The sequence below is a fragment of the Aotus nancymaae genome, unplaced genomic scaffold (genome assembly GCF_030222135.1).
Source record: "Aotus nancymaae isolate 86718 unplaced genomic scaffold, 86718_ANA_hifiasm-v0.15.2.pri h1tg000090l, whole genome shotgun sequence".
NCBI lineage: Eukaryota > Metazoa > Chordata > Mammalia > Primates > Aotidae > Aotus > Aotus nancymaae.
In genome coordinates, this window is record NW_026988505.1 from 3498737 (window position 1) to 3524187 (window position 25451).

General features: G+C 40.6%; 1 protein-coding gene across 1 annotated transcript in view; it reads left to right on the forward strand.

Moving 5' to 3' along the window:
* Positions 1 to 25451, forward strand: part of CSMD1 (CUB and Sushi multiple domains 1) — a 2129340-nt gene that overhangs the window by 1312224 nt on the left and 791665 nt on the right. The window contains exon 7 of the mRNA XM_064369795.1: positions 14700 to 14777. Within this exon, the coding sequence (XP_064225865.1) occupies positions 14700 to 14777 (78 nt within the window). The remainder of the gene's footprint in view (positions 1 to 14699; positions 14778 to 25451) is intronic.

Sequence of the window (25451 nt, forward strand, 5' to 3'; positions counted from 1 at the left end):
TATAAGTAAACTTTTTGCACTTTATTATAGTAAAATGTATTGGTCTATTTTACATTTTGAATTAAATTTTTAATTTGGTAGCATCATGTGTGGGTCATTTTGAAATTATTGGTTCACTTTACGCAGCTGTTTTGAATGTTAGAGTCAGTATCTAAAAATAAGTTAGATACTGTGCAATAACTAAAAAACATCATATGTGTTGATATCACCCTTCTCTTACCAAAAAAAACTCTTTAAGTATTGGGAAGTTACAGAGACAGATACTACTTGTCTAAAATTCTAATATTTTCTTGAAAACCCAAATTTCATAATTTGCAAAAGTACTATCTAATAATTTTTAGGTAACAATAGCTCGACTGTTCGTTTTCAAGTAAATATGACTGAATACCCAGCTACGAATTTCTGACTATCTGAAGAGGATAAGATAAGCAGGCTCCTGAGGTGGTTTTCAGTGATTTGTGCTCTCGGATAATGCACCCCCCTTGAGTGAATATCATGTCTTCTCCCTCCAATGATTAGCTTATGGCTCAATTGACTGTAAGAAAGGGAGATGGTTCTCAGCGGCCCTGACTTAATCCAATGAGCCCTTAAAAGGGGCTTTTCCTGAGAAGAGGTTTTGAGTGTGAGAGCGATTGGAACTGGGAGAGGCCCTGTTGCATTTTGATGGAGGGTCACGTAGCAGGTAAGGGTGCATGGCCGCAAGCTTCCCCGAGTGCCCCGAGTGGCCACTTCATTAGCCAGCAAGAAGATGGGAACCTCAGTCCTAGGACCATGGGGTTGGACTTCACCAATAACCTGATTGAACGTCAAAAAGGATTCTTCCCTAGGACTCTAAGAGAAGAAGGCAGCTCCTCTAATTCTGTGAGTGTGAGACCCCAGCCAGAGGGCTCAGCTGAGCTTCTCCTGCAGAATTGGGAAATGGTAAAATGCTGCTTTAAGCTCTTAAGTTGGTAGTAATTTATGTGGCAATAAAAACTGACACACACAATATAGTTTGTTAGACTCTCAAGTAAACATGGTGTTCCGTGAAAAAGCAGCTGGTTCATCGCCGAAATCAGGGAATTTCACATGTATTTATTCCAGCTGTGTCCCTTGTTACACAGCAAAAGAGCATTCTGCTAATGATTAGCATTAATGCTAACGCTAGAAAACCTAAATACAAGAGTTTTCTCTTGTAAGCTAGACTCCAGAAAAAGTTTTCCTAGGGCAATTTACCAAAGGCTGCGCTGTAACATACACATTTCATGCCTGGACTGAACAGTTTTACTAATGAGGACTTTTCCCACTAGGGTCTTAAGGTGAGTTATTAATGGCAATATTTTGGAGATACAGACAAGAGGTAAGAAGGGCTATAGATCAGAGAAACGCTCAAATGTAAAAGAATGCTGCTCTTCAGGAGAGAATGGTTTTAGATCTGTCTGAGGTTGGGGAAAGTACTATTTAATACTTAATCAAGATTAGAAGTTTAATCAATGTGTTGCTGTGGTTTCAAATTCCTAAAGTCACCCTCAATTTCATCTTACATTTTATGAAAGCTCAAGGCTATTACATCTACTTATTTATGCTTCAAATGTTTGGTTCCCAAAATTGAAGGTACCATTTTCTCAATTTTTGCCAGAGTGCTGCTCTGCTGCCCAGGCTGGAGTACAATGACCCTATCTTGGCTCACTGCAACCTCTGCCTCCCAGGTTCAAGCAATTCTCCTGCCTCAGCCTCCTGAGTAGCTAGGATTACAGGCGTGCACTACCACGCACAGCTAATTTTTGTTTTGTTTTCTTTCCTTTTCTTTTCGTTTTGAAACAAAGTCTCACTCTTGTCCCCTAGGCTGGAGTGCGACAGTGCGATCTTGGCTCACTGCAACTTCCTCCTCCTGGGTTCAAATGCTTCTGCCTCAGCCTGCTGAGTAGCTGGGAATACTGGTGCCTGCCACCTCGCCTGGCTAATTTTTTTGTATTCTTAGTAGAAATGGGGTTTCACCATGCTGGCCAGGCTGGTCTCAAACTCCTGACCTCAAGTGATCTGCCCGCGTCAGCCTCCCAAAGTGTTGGTATTACAGGCGTGAGCCACAGTACCCGGCTAATTTTTGTATTTTTAGTAGAGAGGAGGTTGTACCATGTTGGCCAGGCTGGTTTCAAACTTCTGACCTCAAGTGATCCACCTGCCTTGGCCTCTGGAGTGCTGGGATTACAGGTGTGAGTCACTGTACTTGGCCCTTTCCCTACGCTTCTGACATATCTCTGCTTGTACAACCTAGGCCAACTCTACCCTTTGTGTGCTGGCTTGTAGGGGCTAGGGGACAGCAGGAGGCGAGGGAGGAGGACGGTGTTGGCTTCACCCGTGGCATGTAGACACATCAGTACTTCCCACGGTGGACAGTCAGCTAGTAAACAGGGCTCTTCATTCTCTGCTGTTTGCTTTATCCAGCACCTCTCAGAAAACTCCCTGTAATTAATTTCTCAAAACACGGCTTATGATGACAGTTGCTCATTCTGAGCGAAATTTTATTATCCCCATGTAAAGAATTTACAATTCTGTTTGTCACCCCATTAACTTTGATTTAACATGTCATTTAATGAAATTAACGAAGCTTTTCCAAAAGAATGAGGAAGAAAACAGCAAAATAATGGTATTTGCAAAATAAGAATAATTAAGAGGGAGACAGGAGAAAACAAGTGTGAACCTGAAATACCATTAGAATTTAAATATTTAAAAATTATAAGGAAGGATATGTTTGCCTTTGCGCCATGCGCTAGAATACTGTAAGTTACCTTGTTAGTGACCAATGTTAAACGAATGGACTCAGTCCCATATGCACCAGTTAACTGTTTGGTGTTTTGTGGTGTATTCCGGAGGAATCATCTCATAGGATTGATCCTAAAAGGCTGGGCCAGAGATTGTTGAATCAGTTTTCATCTGCCCTCCCTACTAAAAATCCACTTACACACCACAGGTGTGTGGTCACTCATCTCAGATCCTTGAGAGGCACTGCTGCTTCTAAAAGAAAAAAAAAATACTGATTGGATTTAGAAGTTTCACAAATAAAATTGCATTTATTTTAAAATCAGGCAGACGCTAGAGAAAAAAAAACTGGTGTTTCAGGACAGCCTGATCCTCCCGTTATTCAAGTCACAACTGTTAGATGTTCACATTGCCTGAAGCTGTTTTGAATTGTGTCAGCGTCTGAAGGCTCTACAACTTTGCTCCACGAAATAAATCTTCCAGGGATTAGTTTACACACCTGCCGCTAGGTATCATTCAGGCTTCCCGTGTGTCATGGAGGAGAAATGTGCTGGTGTGTGTGTGTGCGCACACACGTGCCTGTGTTTGTGTGTGAAAGAATAAAGACTTCACCACCAATACTATGAGGTTTCTCCTACTGTGAAAGTCACCCCTGTTTGAGAGGGTTAGCCCCCAGTGTTAGAGGAACAAAAGGTCGATGCTAGCTGAAAGGAAATGGTTGTTGTTGTTGAGAGTCTTGTTCACAGATCTGAAAGGACACATGTATTCTACTGAAGAACTTAAAGGAAATCGTTTACAGGAGGTCGTTGTGCTTGGACAGCTTCTGTCATTCCCATAGATAGAACAGGCAGCAGCTGTGCCAGGAGGTGCTGAAGTCGTGTTCCAGTAGCTTCTCCTCTCTCTCCCCCTTCTTTTATCTTTTACAAGCTTTATTGATTGATTAAATGGTAAGATGTGCCACTTTCTCCATTGGAAGTGAAGATGACATGGCATGGTTCCAATTCCTTGGACATCTTACTTGGGTAGTTGACAGGTTCATTCCCTGCTTCCTGTGTATGGTAAAGTTTACGGGGAAAAGCTGAATAAAGAGGTGCACTAACATTCCATGTTGAATGTAACCAAGACTTGGAAAGGTCTTCATTTTCTGAAAAGTATTTTCCATGCACCTTGTGGAACTGTGTTGGCTAGGCATTGCATTAGCTGCTTCTATTTGCTATCTCATGTGACTTCACAACCTCTCTGAGGGGCTGATGATGATCATCTTTATTAAGCACATGAGGAATCTGGGATTTAAAGGCATTTTTAACCTGCAAAGGTGACATCTCTAATGAGTTCTAGAACAATGATTAAGTCTTTCTTACAACTAACTGCAAAATCCCCACTGTGTGTGAGACTTTTCCTATTAAAGATCCAAAAGCTAGACACATAACAGAGCTGGAAATACCTTCCACACCTGAGAAATGGAAAAGCAGTCAGTGCGTATTTGTACATAGTGAGTGCCTGATACAGGGGCCGCAGTGTGTTCTACGTGAATGATACCCCTGGAGTTGCCCCAACTCATCTGACCGCCCTGCCCAGCAGCACACTTTCCTCTGTGGATAGAGCATCTTCTCCATTCATCGAAACTCTCTTGTACGAGATGTATTATTTCCCTTACATTTCAGAAGGAGTCATTGAAGTTAATTTTCTCAGAGTCTGCATTGTAATGAATGGTCCAGGGAAAATGGAAAACTCTGAATTAAATACCACCCACTTTTCTGGAGATTCTGCATTATCTGCCTGGAAAAAGAATGAAAAACTAGACTCTTAGGGTCATTAAAATAATTCAAGCCCTCCCTTTAACAGATGAAAAGATCCAAGGCTGTTGGTTCAGGATTTCAGAACATCTCGGAGGTGAGATTAGAGCTCAGCTGTCTGGACGTCTAGGGCAGTGGCTTTTTTGCTGAACCTGGGATTTTTGTAAAAGTGTTGTTCACCTTGCTAGGTGAAATGGCTTTTAATAATCCCAATAGGAAAATTTGGGGAATTACAGTGCCAAAGCTTTTAATGCAATGAAGTAAAGAAAAGAAGAATGAGTTAAGAGAAAAAGACACGAAATCTTTTGCGGAATTTGTGAGTTGTCCGAGACACCTCTATTTGCCACCTCAGGAACATTTTCTCCATCTTACTCGTAGAGTTCAGGAAGAACGCTGTTGTTGAGCTAATCATCCCGCCCCTTTTTCTTCCTCCTCTTGGCCCTCTCTTACCTTCTGGCTCCTTCCATTCTCCCTCTCATTGTGGTCGGGGAGGAAGGCTTAAAATGACTCTGATGGTGTAAACCAATAAATCACTACAAGACTGAGTAAAATGATCTTTAAATCCCAGCTCATTCCAAGTTAAATCCTGAATATGCTTATGTCTGAAAACTTAAATCACAGGGAAATACATGATTTAAATGGGGTTCCTCATTTGGTAAGGAAACGTGAGATGAATAGCTAATTGCCTTTCTTCCAATAAAGCATCTTAAGCTAATTACCCTTTATATTACTAAGAGTCCGGTCGTCAAGGTTTTGTGGGCATTCTCACGCTAATCCTCCACACTACCTTGACACGTGTAATAATATAACTTCATATAGGAGAAATTTATCTTTTAGTGGTGCTATTAAGCGATATTAAACTAAAAGATTCTGGTAACCAATCAGGAGTGTCAACAATAAAAATGGTTCACCTTGTGAAGTACAGTAAGTGCCTGTGTCTTTTCTAGTGCAAAAGATGAATTACAACACTGGGCTTTAAGAGGATGGTTTCCCTGATCAGGAAAGGACACTGACTGATTTAAGGGTAGAAATAAAATTTGATAATCTAGTTCCTAAAACTTGGTTGTCAGTTTTTCTCAGAGGTCCCTATTCAAGGACATCAAAAATCTAATAAAAAAATGCAAGAATGCCTGAATCTTTGTAAGCTGGTAATGGGAGATGCAGTCAAAATAACCTTGTGAAGACAACAATTATTTCCAGACTTTTAAAAAACAGAGAGTTGTTGTACTTGCAACTAGCTTGTCATAGAATAATGCACAGACCCTCAGGCAATAATAGATTTATCTCAAAGGATGATCCAATAGAGCATTATTTTAAAGGCAAAGAAAACATAGCATTTTTCAACTACCAAATTACTAAGTATTTGCAGGTACTAAAACTCAATGTGGGAAAAGATGCTTTAGTTAAGATATTCTTGTATATGCCAGATGAAATAAACTGGTACTATAGTTCTAGAAATCAGTTTAGCTTAGCAGATTAACAGCCTTGACTAAAGAATCCTAATTCTAGCAAATTATTCTTGGAAACTGACCAGAATTTGCTGGGTGATTGGTGTAAGGTGCAATTGCAATAAGTGAGAAAAACTAATTCCTAATAATAAAGGAATTAAGTACATTATGAATAACCTATTAAAAATATCTTAGGAAAGAATGTTCAAAGAGGTAATAAAGGCAGAATAATCATATATTAACAACTTTCTTTTTATTCTGTAAGTATTATGTGACTGTTTTCGCCTATCAACTTATATATACAATGCACATAGCATTCATAATAAATACCTAAACATCCTAACAGTGGTTGTCTGTGGTGATGGGTTATACAGTTGCTTTTTTCTTCTTCATCATTTAAAAATTTTTCCAAATATTCTGCAATAACCTGTGAGCCTAATCTTTCATGGGTGTGTGACAGGAACCCTGTGTTCAGCTGAGCTAAGGAGAAAATCCTACGACAGTATCTTCATGAATATTTCGCTATAATGATAAATGATAAATAAAAGCATTTCATTGAAAAGAAAAACAAAATTAATACTGTGTGACTCAGTGTATATCTTTTCTTATAATGGGGCTAATATTAATAGACGTTTAATTGTATTTAAACAACTAACATACAAGTTCATTAAAATTGTTCTAAAATAAATGTTTAAAGAATTGATTAATCAAAAGCTGAATTTAAAAAATTTAGCATAATAGGAAGGTATTTTCACTAATGATTAAGTATTCTATTTTAAAATGTAATAATTATTGATGAAAAGAAAAATTTTAAGTGTAAGATGTGGTTAAAGTAAGGGGTATAATTTCTGAAGCAGACTGTTGACTTATGGTAAAACCAGCAGGTTCTGGTATCAGACTTCACCAGAGCAAACAATGCTTCTACCACGTCAACCTGTGTGACCTCTGTTGAATTATTTAACTTCTTTGTAACTCATTTTTAAAATAATTGGGTTAATCATGCAGAAAAGAAAAAGATCATGCAGAACAGGAAGAAAATGACGGAACCACGTTTTTAAGGTGATGAGCTTTAGGGCAGACACGGAGGCTCAGGTTTTAGACTGGAAGACGGTTCCCTCCCTGCAGGAAAACAGCCACAGTAGGGACATAGCTTCTACTGATGTTTACAGTGTGTCAGTGTAAATCACTCGTTAACAATAATTAGCTGAGAACAGGAAATTGGATCAGTGCCTACTTAGAAATTTAATGAGTCTTAGACTGTTTAACTACAAAGGTATTTTGATGAGTAATTTGCAAAAAAAAATTAAATGTGTGTTTAAAATATAAAGTGATGTGAATTTTGATGACTCTTCCTCAGTGTAAAACACAATAAAATCTAATGAAGAAATGTTAAAATTTGGAGGGAAAGGGCATTATGTAATTGTATCTATTAATAAATAAATTAAACATTTTGAAAGCAATTCTAAATTCTAATATTTGAAAATAATTTATTATAGTGTAAATGATCCAAGAAAAAACAGAGTTCTAGAGTAAGTGAAACAATGTAAAGAATTGAAATTTATCCGGGTGTATTGTATTCAGAACATGTTTCACTTAAAAATAAAAATTTATAAAGCTCTGAGATAATTCAAGAAAAGTTAATTTTTATTTTGCAGTAATAAAGTAGACAAAAAATATTCCAAACAACCAATGAGCCATTAATTTTTTTTTTTTTTAAATAGAGTTTCACTCTGTCTCACCCAGGCTGGAGTGCAGTGGCGTATTTGGCTCACTGCAACCTCTGCCTCCTGGGTTCAAGCAATTCTTGTTCCTCAGCCTCCCAAGTAGCTGGGACTACAGGCACATGCCACAGTGCCTGGATGGCTATTCTTTTTTTTTTTGGTAGAGTCAGGGTTTTGCCATGTTGGTCAGGTTGCTCTTGAACTCTTGACTTCAGGTGATCCCCTGCCTCAGCCTCCAAAAGTGCTGGAATTACAGGCATGAGCCACCGCATGAGCCACCACACCTGACCAAAAAATTCTAAATATACTGTTTGCCCACATGTGAGTTAATACATATAGTGAAACTGGAAATTCCATTTTCTGTAATACTATAAAAAGAAAAGGTAAATATAAAAGATTATTGACTTAGGGAATGTGATTGCTTACTTCTCAAATTTAACAGAAATTTATTGATTAAGTAATTGTAAGACAAATTAGAGAACAATAGTATTTCTGACAGTATTGAAGCTCAATAGATTATAATGTTATCTATGGAGCTTATTGTGTGTGTATACAGTATGTAATATGTTATTAACTTTATAAATAAGTATAAACATTATAGACTTATATTTTATACATTTATATATATCAAAATATATGTACATGTGTATGTGTCTGTCTGTCTATCCATCTCTACCTATCTGTTCATTTGCATAGTGAGCACTTGCAATTCTAAGGATTTATAAGGATTTCACTGTTATTATCACCAATAGCAGTAAATATTATTTTAGTGCTCTACTTAAATAAAACTTTTTGCCTAGAAGAGGCATTGATAAAATTACAATAAAGCTGTGAGTTAATGAAAAGTCCAAGACACAAGATATATATTTTCATCCATTTCTTTCAAACCCTGAATTCTTCAAATTTGCCTATAGTTGGTCTATATACACAAAACAATTTCCTCTGCGATTTGTGAGGATTTGAAGTAGCATCTCTCCTTATATTCAGTAAGTTACGTTTGTTTGAAAGAGTTTTGCATTTTATTTATTTGTTTGGGGTTATCTGAGCTCACCTTTATAGGTAAAACTTCTTCTTTTTTTTTTTTTTAATGACTGTTGAGGTTCTTGCTTTTAAATTCTTGTATGTATATATCTGGAAGAGGAATTGCTGAACCACATGGTAATTCAATATTTTGGGGGTTTTTTATACTTTAGGTTCTGGAGTACATGTGCAGATCCTGCAGGATTGTTACATAGGTATACACATGCCATGGTGGTTTGCTGCCTCCATCCCCCCGTCACCTACATTAGGCATTTCTCCTAATGTTATCCCTCCCCAATCTCCCCACCCCCTGCTACCCCTTCCCTATTCCCCCTCCCCCAACAGACCCTGGTGTGTGATATTTCCCTCCCTGTGTCCATGTGTTCTCATTGTTCAACAGCCACTTATGAGTGAGAACATGAGGTGTTTGGTTTTCTGTTCTTGTGTCAGTTTGCTGAGAATGATGGTTTCCAGTTTCATCCATGTCCCTGCAAAGGACATGAACTCATCCTTTTTTATGGCTGTGTAGTATTCCATGGTATATATGTGCCACATTTTCTTTATCCAGTCTATCGTTGATGGGCATTTGAGTTAGTTCCAGGTCCTTGATATTGTGAACAGTGCCGCCTTTTAGACACTGAATCGTATTATCTAATGCAGGAGAGTACAGGTGTATTCAGAGCAGAAGATAGGACTTGGCTTCCTTAGAGAGGTCTTGGAAGCTCAGTGGATCCTGAGGAATGTGGGCATCTGGCTGTGGGGGACCAGTACGTGGGATGACAGGCAGGGATCAGGGAGCAGGCTGAGATTTACCAGCAGAGGAAGAGGGCAGAACGCTCTGGCTAGAGAGGGCAGAGAAAGTAGTGGCAACAAGTAGAAATAATTATGTTCACTTCTTATATTATTGTCACTTTTAAAAAATAATAACCCATTGTTGGCCAGGCACAGTGGCTCACACCCATAATCCCAGCACTTTTGGAGGCTGAAGTGGGTAGATCACCTGAAGTCAGGAGTTCGAGACCAGCCTGGCCAACATGGCATGACACCATCTCTACTAAAAGTACACAAATTAGCAGGGCATGGTGGTGGGCACCTGTGATCCCACCTACTCGGGAATCTGAGGCAGGAGAATAGCTTGAACCCAGGAGGTGGAGGTTGTAGTTAGCCGAGATTGCATCACTGCATTCTAGCCTGGGCGACAAGAGTGAGACTTGTCTTAAAAAAAAAATAAAAGAATCCATTGTCATTCCAGCATAGTAACAGTTTCCTCAAATTTTCAAACAACCTACAAAAAATGTGTTTTAACCTAACCCTTGAGAGATTATAATGAAGGCAGCTGCTGTAGAAGAAAAAAAGAAAAAACTAAATTAAATAAAACAGCAAACAAAATTAATGTATCCCTTAGGTATGTTTATTGTTGTGTTTTTCGATCTTTTCAGCCCTTAAACTAAAAATATTTCCCCCAGAATTTACCTTCCTAAATGCTATTATGAGAAGAGAGATTGATCCTATCTATTTCACGTTTTTGTTGGTTTTGGGTAATTTTTTTTTAATCTCATATACTTCTTTGTTCTTTCTTTGCGATGAGAAAATTTAACATCAACTCTTAGTAACTTTGAAGCGCACAGTACATTTTTATTAACTATACTCACTATGAGTTACTAGGGATCTCTTGAACTTATTCCTTCTGTCAAACCGAAATTGTCAATCTTTTGACCAGCATCTCCCCAATTCCCCCAGCCCTGGCCCCTGGAGACCACAATCTGTTTGAAATTGTTGAATCTGAATTACTGAGGAATCATCTTAGCCAAGAGAGACCAGGGAATGTGAGACTAACTTTAGTGTGTATTGAAGTTATCTTCCACAAAATAAAAAAAAAAAAAAAAACTCATACAAAAACTAGATAACTGTACTGACAAAATAAAGCTAAAAGGACCAAGCTCAGCTCTAAAAGTTGTGATTTAGTAGGTCTGATATTAGACACAAAAATTATCTTTTTTATCAATCACAAGAGATTTTTATCATTCATTCCAAGATGTGAGAATGAATGACTAAATAGATTAATTCAGGGGAAAGTACAGGCTATTGCAGGGATTTGCTGTAGGTGACTTACCTCCACAGATCTGGTTTTCTCCTCTCTCTCTCTCTCTCCACCCCCCCGGCCCCCATTTCTCTCTCTCTCTCTTCTATTACTTTGTAAATGAAAATCTCTCTCTGCTCAGCTCTGAGGCAAGTTGGAAGGAGGAAGAGGAAGGGTGTGGAAGGAAGAAAACAGGAGGACCCAAAGGAAATGTGGGGAGAAGTGTCTAAACACCTGGTGGACCCAGGATGCACAAGTCACCTTCCCTTTTTATACAACGTCTCCAAGATTAGCAGAGCTGTCCAATAAGAGAATTACAGCTCAGGGAGCAAATCTTCTACAGCACTGTAACACCATCTTATTGAAAAATAATAAATAAATAAATACATATATTCCCTGGTGGAAATTTAGCTTTACAGAGCATCAAGCACTCATTTGCAAGAGTATGAAATTTATTAGCTTATCCAGCTCTTGGATAGGTCCCGTGTATTCCTGTACCGTGATCGTCCCCCAGAGATTACTGGAATTTCTGTTTCTATTCTGAGTGAATGGAGTTCTGTGTGTCTTACCTGTTTAGAGTGGGTGACATATGCTTGGAGTTTTATGCTCTTTATTTTTTCCAATTGATTTTCTTGTTCGTTATTTATTGTGCATTCATCTCCTCTCTCTCAAGTAACTTCAAGATAAAGTTATTTCAGCACAAGAAAGTAGGGATGACGCATTTGCCATTTTGGATGAAAACATCGTCCTGGGGAGAATCTTGCAGAAGGCAGCTGAGTGTGCAGCCAACAGAAGTGCAGTAGCAAAGTGGGTTCCCCATCTCATGTTCCCTTTCCTGTGGTATCTGTAAGGTATATTGCCAAGTCAAAATGAGGAAACTGAGGCCAGTGTGAGAAAATGAGAATCCAATTTATTCAGCTCCCAGGTGAGGTTCTGTGGTCCGGGAAGGGGCCAGAGAAGTCACACTGGGCTTCTTAGGGCGTGGGGTTTTATAGGGAGTGGAGGTAATTGATTGGTCATTAGGGAAACAAAGAGCAAACAGTTTTATTGGTCAGGGGGTTTGATTGATTATTAGGGAAACAAAGAGCAGACAGTTTTATTGGTCAGGGGAAGTTAAGGTGCCGATGGGGCGAGCTGTCATTGGTAGCCAGGCGGGGCTACTGGTGGGTTGACTGGCTGGGAGGTCAATGTTAAGCTGCTGTTGGACAAATCTTTGGCGGGCTTTTTAAATTTTGAAGGGGTCGAGTGAGGAATGCAGGAGTGGGTGTGTGGAGCCTGCATAGAGAGGCCTGATAGGAGTAGGTGTCTGGAATGATGACTTCATTATCCGGCATGGGGAGAGATAAGTGTGTCCATTTAGCTCCCGGCGAGGCAGCCGGCCTTACAGTATCGGTCACCACAACTCGGAGATGAGGATGAGAAAAAACACGAATGAAGAGGCAGAGAGAAGGGGAGGAAGATGTCAGGTGCTGTGGCTGCACCACTGCAAGTGACTCTCTGAGAGTGCCTTAGTGCAGGGTATTTGTGACTCGGTGCCTTTTGGATGGGGTTGGCCCTGGGCTGGATGTTGTCAGCCTGGGAGTGGTGACTGTCTCTCTCTGGCCTTTCTCTGAAAGGGGCTGAGGATGGACAGTGACCCTCTGGCCAGCCCTTCCTTGGATGGGGATCTAGATGGACCATCTCCTTGTCTTCCATTTGTGAGCACAGTCAACACCAAGATCCCTGTGGTCCAGTCATGGCTCTGATGACAACAATCTGTTTGAGCCATGTAACCACACTGGACTTATTTCCTCATTCCTAAGCCACGCTGTTGGGAAGAGCTCCTCAAAGTTTATATATTCCTTCCAGTCTCTCGCTTCTCCTTCTTACCCTTGTAAAATACCCAGGAAAAGTGCTTGTCTTAGTCTTTTTGGGCTGCTATAGGAAAATATCTAAATAGCCTAAAAATATGGGGAAAAAATCTGAAAAAGGTGTGTCATGAATGTGTAAAGCATATGTAAATATGAATCTATGTGGTAAGCAATGTTTATGTTATCAGTAAGGTCAACAGTAGGCTATTTTCAGTTAGGTTTTTGGGGAAGCAAAAAGATAATGCAGGTTTTCGGCTGTGTGTGGTGGGAGAGTGGTTGGTGCCCCAATCCTTGCATACTTCAGGGGTCCCCTGTATGTATTTCATGTCTGTATAAATCTCCTTACATGCATGTGTAAACACACACACACACACACACACACACATACTTTTACTATAAGGATTGACATGATTATGGAGGCTGACAAGACCAAAGACTTGCCAAGGGGTGAGTCAGCAAAAAAAAAAAAAAAAAAAAAAAAAAAATGCTGTTTCAATTTAAAGCCCATCAGACAGGAAAGAGTCTTTCCTCCTCCAGGGAAAGCCAGCCTTTTGTTCTATTTGGGCCTTCAACTGATTGGACCAGGCCCACCACACTGGGGAGAGCTGTCTGCAATTCTGTCTGCTGATTCAAATGTTAATATCATCCGCAACATCCTCACAGACACACCCGGAATCTTGTGTGGTTCAATGCCTGAGCACCTCGCAGTGCACTCAGGTTCACACATAAATCTAACCCTAACACCTATTTGCACAGACAGTCAGTCTCAGAGGGAACTAACTTACCCAGGTCATGGGGTCACTGCATCTTAAGCAAAGATTTGCAACAGATCTGCCTTCTGGCAGCTGCTGTAGGTCCAGTCTCATATGGGGACTCCAGAAATGTTTCCATTGGCCTCTTAGTAAAGCCAAGTGTGGGGTTGCTTAGAAGATCATAACATTTTATAACTACAAGATGCATCCCCCATGGTTTTTCATAAATGACAGAAAAAAAAAAAAGAAACTTCCTAAAATGCTTAATGCAGGACCTAGTAACTCAAGGAACATCTTTAACTCTTAGAATTATGATGCTAGAAACCAGGATCCTATGTGCCTTTTGCACTGCCTGGAAAGTGTCTGGAGGGACTGGCAGAGCATAGCATTTTGTGGACAGCACTTAGAGCATGCCTTTCCTCTACCTGCTCCCCATCCTTACAGATTCGCTAAACTTTGTGGGGGCTGCACAGCAACATATTCAGGCTTTTGTACATGGCATTTGAGGCTGGGTTATGGAAAATGACTGGGGCACTGTGTATGTTATTTGTGCATGGGAATGAAACTCCTCGACCCTGAAACAGGACAGGGAGTGGAGTGTGTAGTGTGATGAGGAACACTGAAAACAGCCTCCTGAGCATGCAGTTTGAGTGTGTACCTCAGCAGCCCACCTCAAATGACCATCTACTAGGTGTTTGTAGTTAATACAAGCTCTTTCCATAAATGCGTGGTGGACGGATGCTGGGGCAGACTCTCTCAGAAGAGCTACCCCCATCCCCGCTCAGCTGGAACTGTCGGAGTGCGTCGTTCTTGGTGTTCACTTCAAGCTATAAGCTCTGCAAACTTTAAATGACTGAGTGAACATGTGAATCCATGAATGAGCAACTGGCATTTTTATCTAAACTTTTTCATGAGTATAGCAAATTTAGACAACTCTGTAGTCAGGACACATGCATCGAGAGAGTGATCTGTCTGAACACTTTGGGGAAATGACGATGATTTGTGGAGTCTGCCACTCCCACCATGAATAGGATTGATGAATAAGTCAACAGCAGCATGTGTTATTTTTAGCTTCTGACACTGTTTTTGTAAGATGTGACCGTGCTGCTTGATAGCCTCGCACTAATTGTTTACAAGCTCTTTGACGTCACTCGCTTGCTGTCATTCACCTCTTAGAACATTTTCCATTTTCAGGGGTCGATAGCCGTTACGACGTGGAATGCTGTGAGGATAAAAGATTGTTTTATGGTCTCCAAGTCTTACCTACTAATGGCCTTATTTTGTTTCTTCCAGTGAAAAAGGCGATTGAGTTGAAGTCGAGAGGAGTCAAGATGCTGCCGAGCAAGGATGGAAGCCATAAAAACTCAGTCTGTGAGTCCCTTTCCTTTCTATACGAGGACTGACAGACAGCATAAGGGGGAGCAGGAGAGTGAGTAGGACAGTGAAGGAAAGGCGATCTCACCCACTGCCTTCCCCACTTTGTGTCTTCCTTTTTTTCTACATCTGAAAGTATTTTCTGGGAGAAAGAACATACCCTGACTCCACATTGCTAAGGAGGAAGGTTCTGGTGGTTCACATCTGCCCTGATCACTGGATGAGACTGGACCCTCCAGATGTGTCTCTTAAGTAAATGTGACATGGTCTGGCATTTTCATACCAGTCTCTCTCCATCCTAACACACTCCACACACACGAGACTGATCTCTGGAAAGGAGAAGTCTGTTCTAGTCTTTTGTCTATGAAAATGTGATTGATCATTCACTGCCTGGAGAGCAAAATAGCTTTAGGGAAAGGTCTATATCCTTCCAAAGAGGAAACGAGATCTCAGACATGTGTGTCTTGCTGATGACTATTGCATGTGCCCAGGGCATGGTAGACACCCGATCAATAGCTGTGAGAGGAATGAAGGTGTCTGCCACACCTGCCATTCTGGTGCCTTTTCCTCGATGCCCCTCATCATCTGTCAGCCACAGGAACTCCTGGCATGCCTAGACTGTCATGGTGCTTCTCTACCAGAAGGGCCCTGTGTCACTTAGCTGAAAGCCGACAGCCTGTAGGCTACTTGGAGACTCGCCGTGCGGCCTCTTCTTTCTCTGCAGGTGCAGTCAGGTCTCCCTGTTTTTTCTCCCTCCACGGCCTTGCTCATGTCATAACAGTTACTGGATACCAGCTTCACTGTGGGTTTGCTTTTCTTACAAACAGGAGATGACTGTCCTCTACTGAGATACCAAGTGGGTCGACCTCCAGTAGGGATCATTTTCTGCTCAGGCTCCTTCTAGAACTTTCCACTCATTGGGTTGTGTTTTCTTCATTGGGTTGCTTCCCTAGCAGTCTTTTCGTGTGATGTTTCCAGGCTTGCTGTGTGGGTGTGCCTGTCCCTGGTGTTTTGCCTCTGTGCATGTCGTTTCTCCATTGCCTAGGAGCTAGCGGAAGGGCTGGGATGGACGTCTGAATTCCCTCGGGTCAACCAACTCTATTTACATCTGCATGCTAGAGCAGGCTTCTGCCTGAGGTTTTATATGCAACAAATATTCTGCTAAAAATTAAATAAAAACAAATAATCAAAAACTTTTGAAAATGATGCTGTAGATTGACTTACATCTTCAACACTTTAGAGTTTTCTGACAATGGCTTGTGTGACAATAATTCATAGTCTGTGCTCAGTCCTGTGCAGGTTGGGAGGACAGAGAGATAAACCTGTCCCCTGGGCCTCAGAGGCAGGCAGGAGCCACCACATTCTGACTAACACTCTGGTCCTTACATCTCTCCCCCTTCCAAGAAACAAAATCAATCCCTATAAATGTTTGTATGGCACTTTCTATTGAATAGACACAGCCAGTCACCCTTTAATGAAATTAGACTGAAAAAGGATGGGAAAACTCAAGGGAGAAAAAACAGAAACAGCCAAAGGAATAAAGGCTTTGGGTTTTTATTTGAATACAATTTTAATATTTTGATATTGTTAACTTTCAGTGTAGAATGTTCTGTAGAGGAAGATACAATATTACAATATTTTGAAAATGATTTTTATGATAAAACCTTGAAGAAATGATCTAAAGTTCAATGTAGAACCACATATCTGGCTAAACTCTTATTTAAATCAATATCATGTCTGATATCCGATCAATTGGGCATCAGATTTTTCTGCTATTGTAACATTTAAGCAGAGCTTTTTTTTTTAATAAGGAGAATATCTCTTCTATCCTCATCTGAACACAAATTGACATACACATAATGACTCATGAGGAATGGAAACTGTGAGCCTTCTAAGGCGAGGAAGGTAATCAGTGGTAATGTGTTATTTCGGAGAAAGGTATGACGGAGAAAATGAAATTGGTTCACCGAGGAGAGGACATAGGGTTTGAAGTGACAATGGCAAGGATTCCGTAGCTGTGCACGTGTGTGCCTTATTCTGGTTCAAATGTCATCGCTTACAAAATTATTAATAAAATAGTAATCCTTTCCACAACCAGGAAATGTGTAAACGGCCCGTTCCAGGGTGTGGCATGCAATGGGTGTTCTGTACATCTTAGGAGCCTTCCCTATGAAAATGGAGGGAAGTGAAGCAAGCAGGGTGGAGGGCAGGGGAGGTGTGCCCAGGCCGGGCCACGTTCCAGCCCATCCTGCGTGCCTGAGCCGTTCCGCCCCAGACCCGTTTTCTCTGTCAGCTCCTCGTGAATCCCTTGCCATCTGCAAAACACTGCATGTGAAGGTGCCTTACGTTCTTGATACCCACGGTGATACTGACTGCACAGATGCCTGTTGCTGACATGAGGATTTCGTCTTCTGTCTACAGGGAGGGAAGTGCTGGGGTCTTCAGTGGAGGCCTCATTCCTTTTCAAGCCATTCCACTAACTTGAGTCTCTCCACTTCTGCTTCACCCCAAAATCTAGGTTCCTCTGGGGGACCACAGCTCTTGATATTCTAGAGATTAGGTCCAAGCACACAAGCCTGTCTTGCAGAAGTGATGTAATCGTTTCCCCAACTAAGGGTTTTGTTGTGGATATGGCAAAATTGTTTATGGAAAATGTTAGCTCAGGTTCTGTTATCTCTTGGTCCACAGCCCCTCTGTTTACTTCTATCTTAGTATTTTTTTTATTCTGTAAGCTGGATGTTTTTGTTTGTTTAGGATCTTTCTTCCTCATGAGACTCCTCTTGGAGTAAAGTAACAGCAGCAGTCAGGGAATTATCTGTTCACCATAGAGTGGAGGCTGTCCTGTTAGGAAGTTTTCATCCAGTGCTGCCTTCACTAAAGCCAGACAGGGGTGGACCGTGCTAGAAGGTCCTGTATTCTGCCCACGGGAAGCACCGGGGCATGCATGGGAGGCTGAGCTGCCTCCTGCGGTCCCCTCAAGCTGGCTCTGCTCCAAGGCACAAAAACCAAAGGTCACAGCTCTTTGCAAAGGGAGACCTCATGCATTCCTCTCCCTCTGGATTTCAGCACCAAGTTTTGCCCCTTGTTGCCTCCAGCCTAGAAAGCGGTCACAGTTCAGTGATGATTCCTTCCCACCCCACTGCCCTGTCCCTGGTAGGGTCCCCAGATTCACTCGTTTCTAAGCAGAGCCTTTGAAAGTAGCCCTGCCTTACTGGGTTCTTCTCCAAACAACATCTGTTCCCTGATAGGACCCTGTCATGGTGATAGAAAATGTTCAAGGTTTTGGTGAACCAAAGAGGGCAAGTTCCACCCAAAGATCCAGATGTTAAAAAATAAAAATAAAAGAAACACTGGGCAAAGCAAGAAATCCATGCACTCTGACCGTATCAGATTCACCAAAGTCCTGTTCACTATTGCCCTCACCCCTGCTCACTGTCAGGGCATCAACTATGCGTTCAGGAAGTGCAGGAAGAGAGAGAGACACTGGCAGAGAATAGGAGAATTTCTCTGACACCCTCAGGAAACCTGCAATTTGATGATGAAACAGGTCAGGGTCACTGCTTCAGTTGTCTAAGTTGTTATACAAGCTTGTTGTCTCACAACCAAGAGAATTAAGGAGCATGGCCACAAAAGGTAAGGTTGGAGTCAAACTTTAATAAGCAAGAGAATCAAGCTTTCCTCAGCAGAGAGGGGCTCCTGAATGAGTTGCTGCTTTTACAGTTTAATTCAAAAGCTTTTATGAGAAATCCTCATCTCTGTAGCTGTTTGAATAACTTTAATCTGTAAAGCAGTCTGAATAACCAGCCCTTATTTATGTAGTCGTGGGTATGTCCCTAGGCAAATGCAAAGCACTGCTTCTCTTGTTTGTATAACCGTGGGTTTGTTTAGGGAAGCCCACCTCCTCCCTGTGTGAATTCCCAAGGAGCCCACCATGTATATGCCTGAAAGAGGGAGGAAGCTTTTTCGTGGGAGCTTGCTAATCACATAAAGAACAAAAGCCTTCTGTGCTAGAACCTGCCTGCTCATCTGTGCAGGTGCAGCCTGAGTTTCCCCAGGCTGCTCTATTTTTGCCTGTAGCTGTGATTTTTCAGGCCAGCTGCTTCTCCAAGGACCAGCCTTCACTGTCTACCTAAGTGATTTTTCCTTTTTTTCTGCCGCAGTGATGGAGGACTGCTCTAATTATAAGACTTAAGAGAGTTAAGTTTTTTTGTTTTTGTTTTTTGAGATGGCATTTTGCTGTGTTACCCGGGTTAAAGTGCAGTGGCAGATCTCAGCTCACTGCAACCTCCACCTCCTAGGTTCGAGTGATTCTTCTGCATCCGCCACCCAAGTAGCTGGGGGTATAGGTGTGCACCATCATGCCTGGATAATTTTTTTGTATTTATAGTAGAGACAAGCTTTCACCATGTTGGCTAGGCTGGTCTCGAACTCCTGACCTCAGGTGATCTGCCTGCCTTGGCCTCCCAAAGTGCTGGGATAACAGATGTGAGCCACCACGCCCAGCCCACACTCTGTATTTTTTAATAATGGTAACAGTAGATGTCATTCCTTCTTGTCTTCTTCTGAGCATTCTGCTTGGCAGAAACCAGTTTTAGCAGCCCTCGATGTGAGAATTATTAAGGTAGATAATCTGTGGGTACCCTTTGAACTCCAAAATATGTACATCTGTAGGAAGAAAGATAAGCAAAACATCGGTTGTTATTTTTGAACTAGAGATTTTTTCCCCATGTAATGTTAAAGACAAATGACTTTACCAATTCAATATTGATTTGTTGTAGCTCACTCAAATGAGCTGATGGCACATTCTGCGAGCAGAGGAGCATTTATAGTTACAACAGTTTGTAGCCATGCGGGATGGGACAGTTAACCCAGAACCATTATTTAATAAAAAGCTGATTTTTTTAAAATGTAGAAAAATTGAGCAATATAGTGCATTGCCTTTATGCCCCTGGGAAAAATAACAACAAAAATTTATAAAATAAATTCCCCTGGAATTCTCCTATATTCAACCATAAACCATTCATTTCCTTGCCCTTTGTTTCTATTGGGCAATCAATGTTTTCTTACCTTGAAAAAAAAAAAGACCTGAAGGAAAACAGTATGATATTCATCCCAAGTTTCCAAAGAGACAGTCCAGTTAATGAAAAGCAATTGATCAAATCTTGTCCTTCATAATGACATACAGTGGTTCCTTTCCCCTCTGCCTTTTCTTGTGGCTCAGACATAATTTGGAAGGGCAGATTTTAAAACTTGTAGCTCTGTTTTTAGAACACTACATAAAGTGATTTCTCAACTACTGTGTACACTGAAAAATGTAATCCTAACTGGAGAATGGTTGGATTGTCTTTTTAAATGGCCTGACTGGTTAAACCGTTTTCCAAAACGTACTTTAGAAAATAATTTTTCATTTGTAAATGTATCCACTTATAATTGCAGTATTTGTAGTTTTAGTTGCCTTAAGTTTTGAATAATTTATGAACAAATAAAATATACTAGTGGGTAATCTTCTCTTGATTGTTAAACTCCAATATGCTGGAAAAGAAATCAGGTTGTCTCTTGCCCTCATGTCAACCTCTGAGTTTAGCATCATAACCGCCAACAATAGAGTTCAGTAGAGCCCAGGGAGAGATGTCAGCAGCAGTCTCCTCTCTAGGATCTGTGGAAGCTGAGAGAGAGGAAAAGAGAGGCCGTGCCTTCTCATGGGTAGGGCTACAATGAGAAATTTAAAAAAGGAGAAAACCATCTCACTAATGTTCATCTTCAGAAGGTTTTCCCTAGATGATCCACTTCCAGAATGTGCTGAGGCAGATTACATGGACTCAGATGTATTTCTCTTTGGAAGCCCAGAACTTTCTCTCCAAGACTTACTCGGGAGTCACAATGGTATCTAACAGGTGCCTGTCTTATTCTTACTTGTCACAGAAGAAGCCTGTGACTTCCACCATTCAGTCCCTAGACCTTCACGCCACCCCTCTCTCCGGCCCATTGGTGAGCCCTGGCCGCCCTCAAATGTATCCCAAGCCTTTCTTGTCACCTCCAAAGCATCATCACCCCTCACCTGTCTCGTGGCGTCAACCTCAGTCTCTCCCTGCCCTGACAGAGCCCTACCCTGCAGCCAGAGAGATCTGGGTGAAACATCAGTAGAACCACATCTTTTTTCCATTCCAGACTCTCAAACATTTCTTGTCACAGGCAGAATGAATCCAAATTCCTTATGACAACCCAAAAACCCCCTTTCCTCCCACCCTGGCATCCTGGTCCTCTTGATTTCTGGGCTGTTTCTTTTCTTTTCTTTATTATACTTTCAGTTCTAAAATACATATGCAGAACGTACAGGCTTGTTACATAGGTATACATGTGCCATGGTTGTTTGCTGCATCCATCACCCTGCATCCATCACCCCATCATCTGCATTAGGTAATTCTCCTAATGCTATCTCTCCCCAATACCCCCACCTCCTGCTATCCCTCTCCTAGCCCCCGACCCCCTGACAGGCCCTGGTATGTGATGTTCCTCTACCTGTGTACGTGTATTCTCATTATTCAGCACCCACTGATGAGTGAGAACATGCAGTGTTTGGTTTTCTGTTCCTGTGTTAGTTTGCTAAGAATGATGGTTTCCAGTTCCATCCATGTCCCTGTAAAGGACATGAACTAATCCTTTTTTATGGCCACATAGTATTCTATGGTGTATAGATGCCACATTTTCTTTACCCAGTCTATAATTGATGAGTATTTGCGTTGGTTCCAAGTCTTTGCTATTGTGAACAGTGCACCAATAAACGTAGATGCGCATGTGTCTTTATAATGGAATGATTTATAATCCTTTGGATATATACCCAGTAATGGGATTGCTGGGTCAAATGGTAGGTTTCTGGGCTGTTTCTTGAGGGCATTGGACACACACCACTCCAGGGACTTTGGTCTCCTCTCTCCTCAGCCTGAAACGATGTCCCAAAGAAGCCATATCCTCCTTTACTCACATCATTTCTTAAAATTAACTTTCTCTGGCTGTTATGGCTGATCAACCTACCTAAACAGCATGTATCTTGAGCATCCACAAGTTCTCCCATCCAAGTGCTAACCAGGCCCAACCCTGCTTAGGTTCCGAGATCAGGCACATTCAGGATGGTATGGCCGTTGACTTGAGCATCCACAGCTTCTATCTTTTCCTGATACTTGCTCTGTTTTGGGTTTTTTTAACTTATCATATCACATATATCATACACATATGTGTGTGTTTACTTGTATGTTTATCATAAACACATAAAGTAACCCTGTTCATTTCATGTCTCCCATGTCCCTTGTGGAATGTAAACTAAACTCCATAAGGGGAGGTATATTTTCTTTTTTTTAAATTATTTTTTAAATATTTTTCCATAAGTTACTGGGTTACACGTGGTATTTCGTTACATGAGTAAGTTCTTTAGTGGTGATTTGTGAGAGTTTGGTGCACCCGTCACCCCAGCAGTGTACATGGCACCGTATTTGTTGTCTTTCATCCCTTGCCCTCCTCCCACTCTTCCCCGCAAGTCCACAGAGTCAGCTGCATCATTCTTCTGAGGGCAGGTATATTTTCTGCTTTGTTCTTGGATCTCTATTAAGAATTTATAAGAGTCCCAGGAACACAACAGATGCTCAGTGAGTGTTGGTGAATTGAATAACGCAGGGATGTAGTTATGGGATGGCATATCATGTGGGAAGAGGATGCTCATGTTTTTCTTCAATTAGGTTTCGATATTTCACATCTTCACTCAGCATTCAACAGTCCCTTGTTGAGGAGCATCCAGAAGCTGTCATAAGGATGATCAGTGTCTGTTCCTTCCCCAGGGGAAATTACAGTCCTGTGGTGTTTCAGATCACCAGTAAATATTTGTCACACCAAGTGCTGTCATAAAGGTAGCAACATTTATTGACGACTGGGTAAAAATGGAAATTCACTGTCTTTCAAAATATTAGTAGATCAACCCATAAAATATAGAAATCCATAGAAGTAAAGGATGAAAAGCCATAGGAAAGCAGGGGCCGTGCGAGGTGTCACCAAGTCCTCTTTAAGGAACCTATTCCGTTGCTGAAATGTCTTATTTATAGACTTTTACTAGATACTAGTTAAAAGAAAACTTTGCCCATTATCAAAATGACATGTATTATATGGAAAAAAGCACAAACAATTAAATAATTCATCAATGTCAATAAAACACAGTAGCTTCAGAATCATTATACCCACTGCCTGGAAGGAAACTGCAAAATTATGAGAAATTATTCAAGTTTCTGTCACAAGGTGATAGCAGCTGGCAATAAAAACTAATTGTCAGTCTAAATTGTGTGCTCTACTCAGTCAGAAAACACGCTTTAATATACTAATTTTCCTCCATCCCACTGCTGAAGGAGTTCATTTGTTACTGAGTCAATGAGTGAGACATGCTTCCTCTTAGGAAGGTCATTTGAAGAATTTCAGTGAACTGCATCCTGGCTTTCTGCAGAGTGTTTCCCTCGATCCATAGCTTGAGGTGGGATATGGGGGCAAGGAGGGTGGGATGGAGGGAAAGGAGAATGGAGTGAGGACCTTCATCAGTCTGTATGCCTGACTTAGTACCCAGGACACCAGGGAACAGAAGTTGTAACCCGTCCCCTAATCTTATCAATTGCAAATGATGCTCATGTAGTTTCAAGCTCAGAAACTTTATTTCAGAAATCATTTCCAACAGACATTTTCATCGGGCCATAATTTTCCAGATAACCAGATATATTTTCACTCTATTAGTGTGCACGGGGGTAATCTTTGGTAATGAATATGATTCGCTTTACTCATCTATGAGAAACACATTTTGTTTCACAATAAAATTGTTAAGGATACCAGGCATGTTACTAGATTGCCAGGAATGCCTCTCATCATCAGGTCTTGCTTTTAGGGACATGAGCGCTGTGTTAGGAATGTGTGATTTATCTGAATGGTAGTCAACCAGAGTGATTTGTAATACTGCTGCAGAAAAAGGCATGCCTCCTAATCTGTGTGCCAGATTTCTAGCACTAAGTGCTGTAGATCTTGCTTTAAAGCAGATTTTGACGGCGAGAAAAATAATGGCCCCATTAACCTCTAACAGTAGTATAAAGGCTTAATAAAACAAGAAGGATAATTGCTCTAATCTACTTTGCTCCATCATAAAATGTAATAATTTGGAGTTTTGCAATTGTTAAAGACCCTTGTTTTCTTAGCAAAGATCCATCTCCATATAACATGAATATACTAGATGGTATAAATTGCTTCATCAATCAGGTAAGTAAATTATGCTTGCAGTTTCTAAACCAGGCCTTTGTCACTGCAGGAGCTAAAATATCTTTTAAAATGCTATGGAAAATATTGCTGTGAAAGGGATTGCTGTCTAGATACATTTGAGAAGAACAATATCACTGGTAACTAGAAGCAAAACAAGATGGTTCATCAATTATTTATCATACCATTTACATGATATAATTTTTTAAATAACCAGAAAAAAAAGGATCTATTAAAATACATGAAACAATATATAGCCTGATTGGATTATGGGTGGTTAAATTGAGTGATAGCCATAGAAGTAAAAGCCTTGTCAAATGGTTTCAGCATACAATTAACGAATATAATTGATTCACTAAAAGGAAAAACTCACTTTGCAAAATGACCAGAGAGTGCATTCTTTTACTTTAAATAGTGAATGGGAAACAACCTGAAATTGATGGCAGACCTAAAAGAAGAATAAATTTTAGCATTTTCACCACTAGAAGTGCAATGTAACACATGAGTTTTCATCAAATTTTAGTAAAGAAAGTAACTAATCACTTTCTCTTCCTGTGTAATTGAATGAGAAAAAGTCTGAAACTGTAGAGGATCCTGAGTTATTCATGTCTGGTGTCCACAGTCACGATTCCAGCCACAGTCAGAAGAGGGAACCGCTATTTTGTTGTAATGAAATCATCTTACTCGATCAAATCTTTGTTCCTGAGTAACTTCAGTCAGAAACTTTAGAAACTAAACTAGTTCATCATTGAGGCTTCTTTATCAATTAAAGCATTCAATTTCATGCACAAGGAAACTAAGTGAGCAAGACAATTAATTAGCCTTAATATAAACATAGCAAAGACACCAAGAGTTAAATATCAACATGAACTCAGATGATCAAGGGGAATTCAGACAAAGTACACATCTCTTAAGTCTCATTTTATTTAAAGCACATTTTAAAGGTGTAAGGAGAAAATCAAAAATATTTTTTGATTTAATCCTTTCATTAGAGTGCTTATAGAATTACAGAATCTTGAAATTGAAATTGACTTCCATTTTCCAGGGAGAAATCAGTTTGCCCAGACTTGAGAATTCAGCCTCACTGAATGAAAAGTTTAAAAAAAAAAAAAATGAGCCAACTTAGACTAAATGATGATGATGCTGGTTATTGATGACCTAGCAATGTTGGGCCTGCAATTATTCTTGCTTCTTCCCTCAGTGGAACAGGAACATGAACACATTCACCAGAACCCGTGACCTGTTGGATCCTGGACCCCTTACTGTCTACAGTCCCAAATTCTGTGGTCCACATGGCCCATATATAGAAGGCAAAGCAACTGATAAAGTGCTCTCTTTCATAAATCCATTTTTATGAGAGTTCAAATGAGCTGCACTAATATAGAAATAAGGGAATTT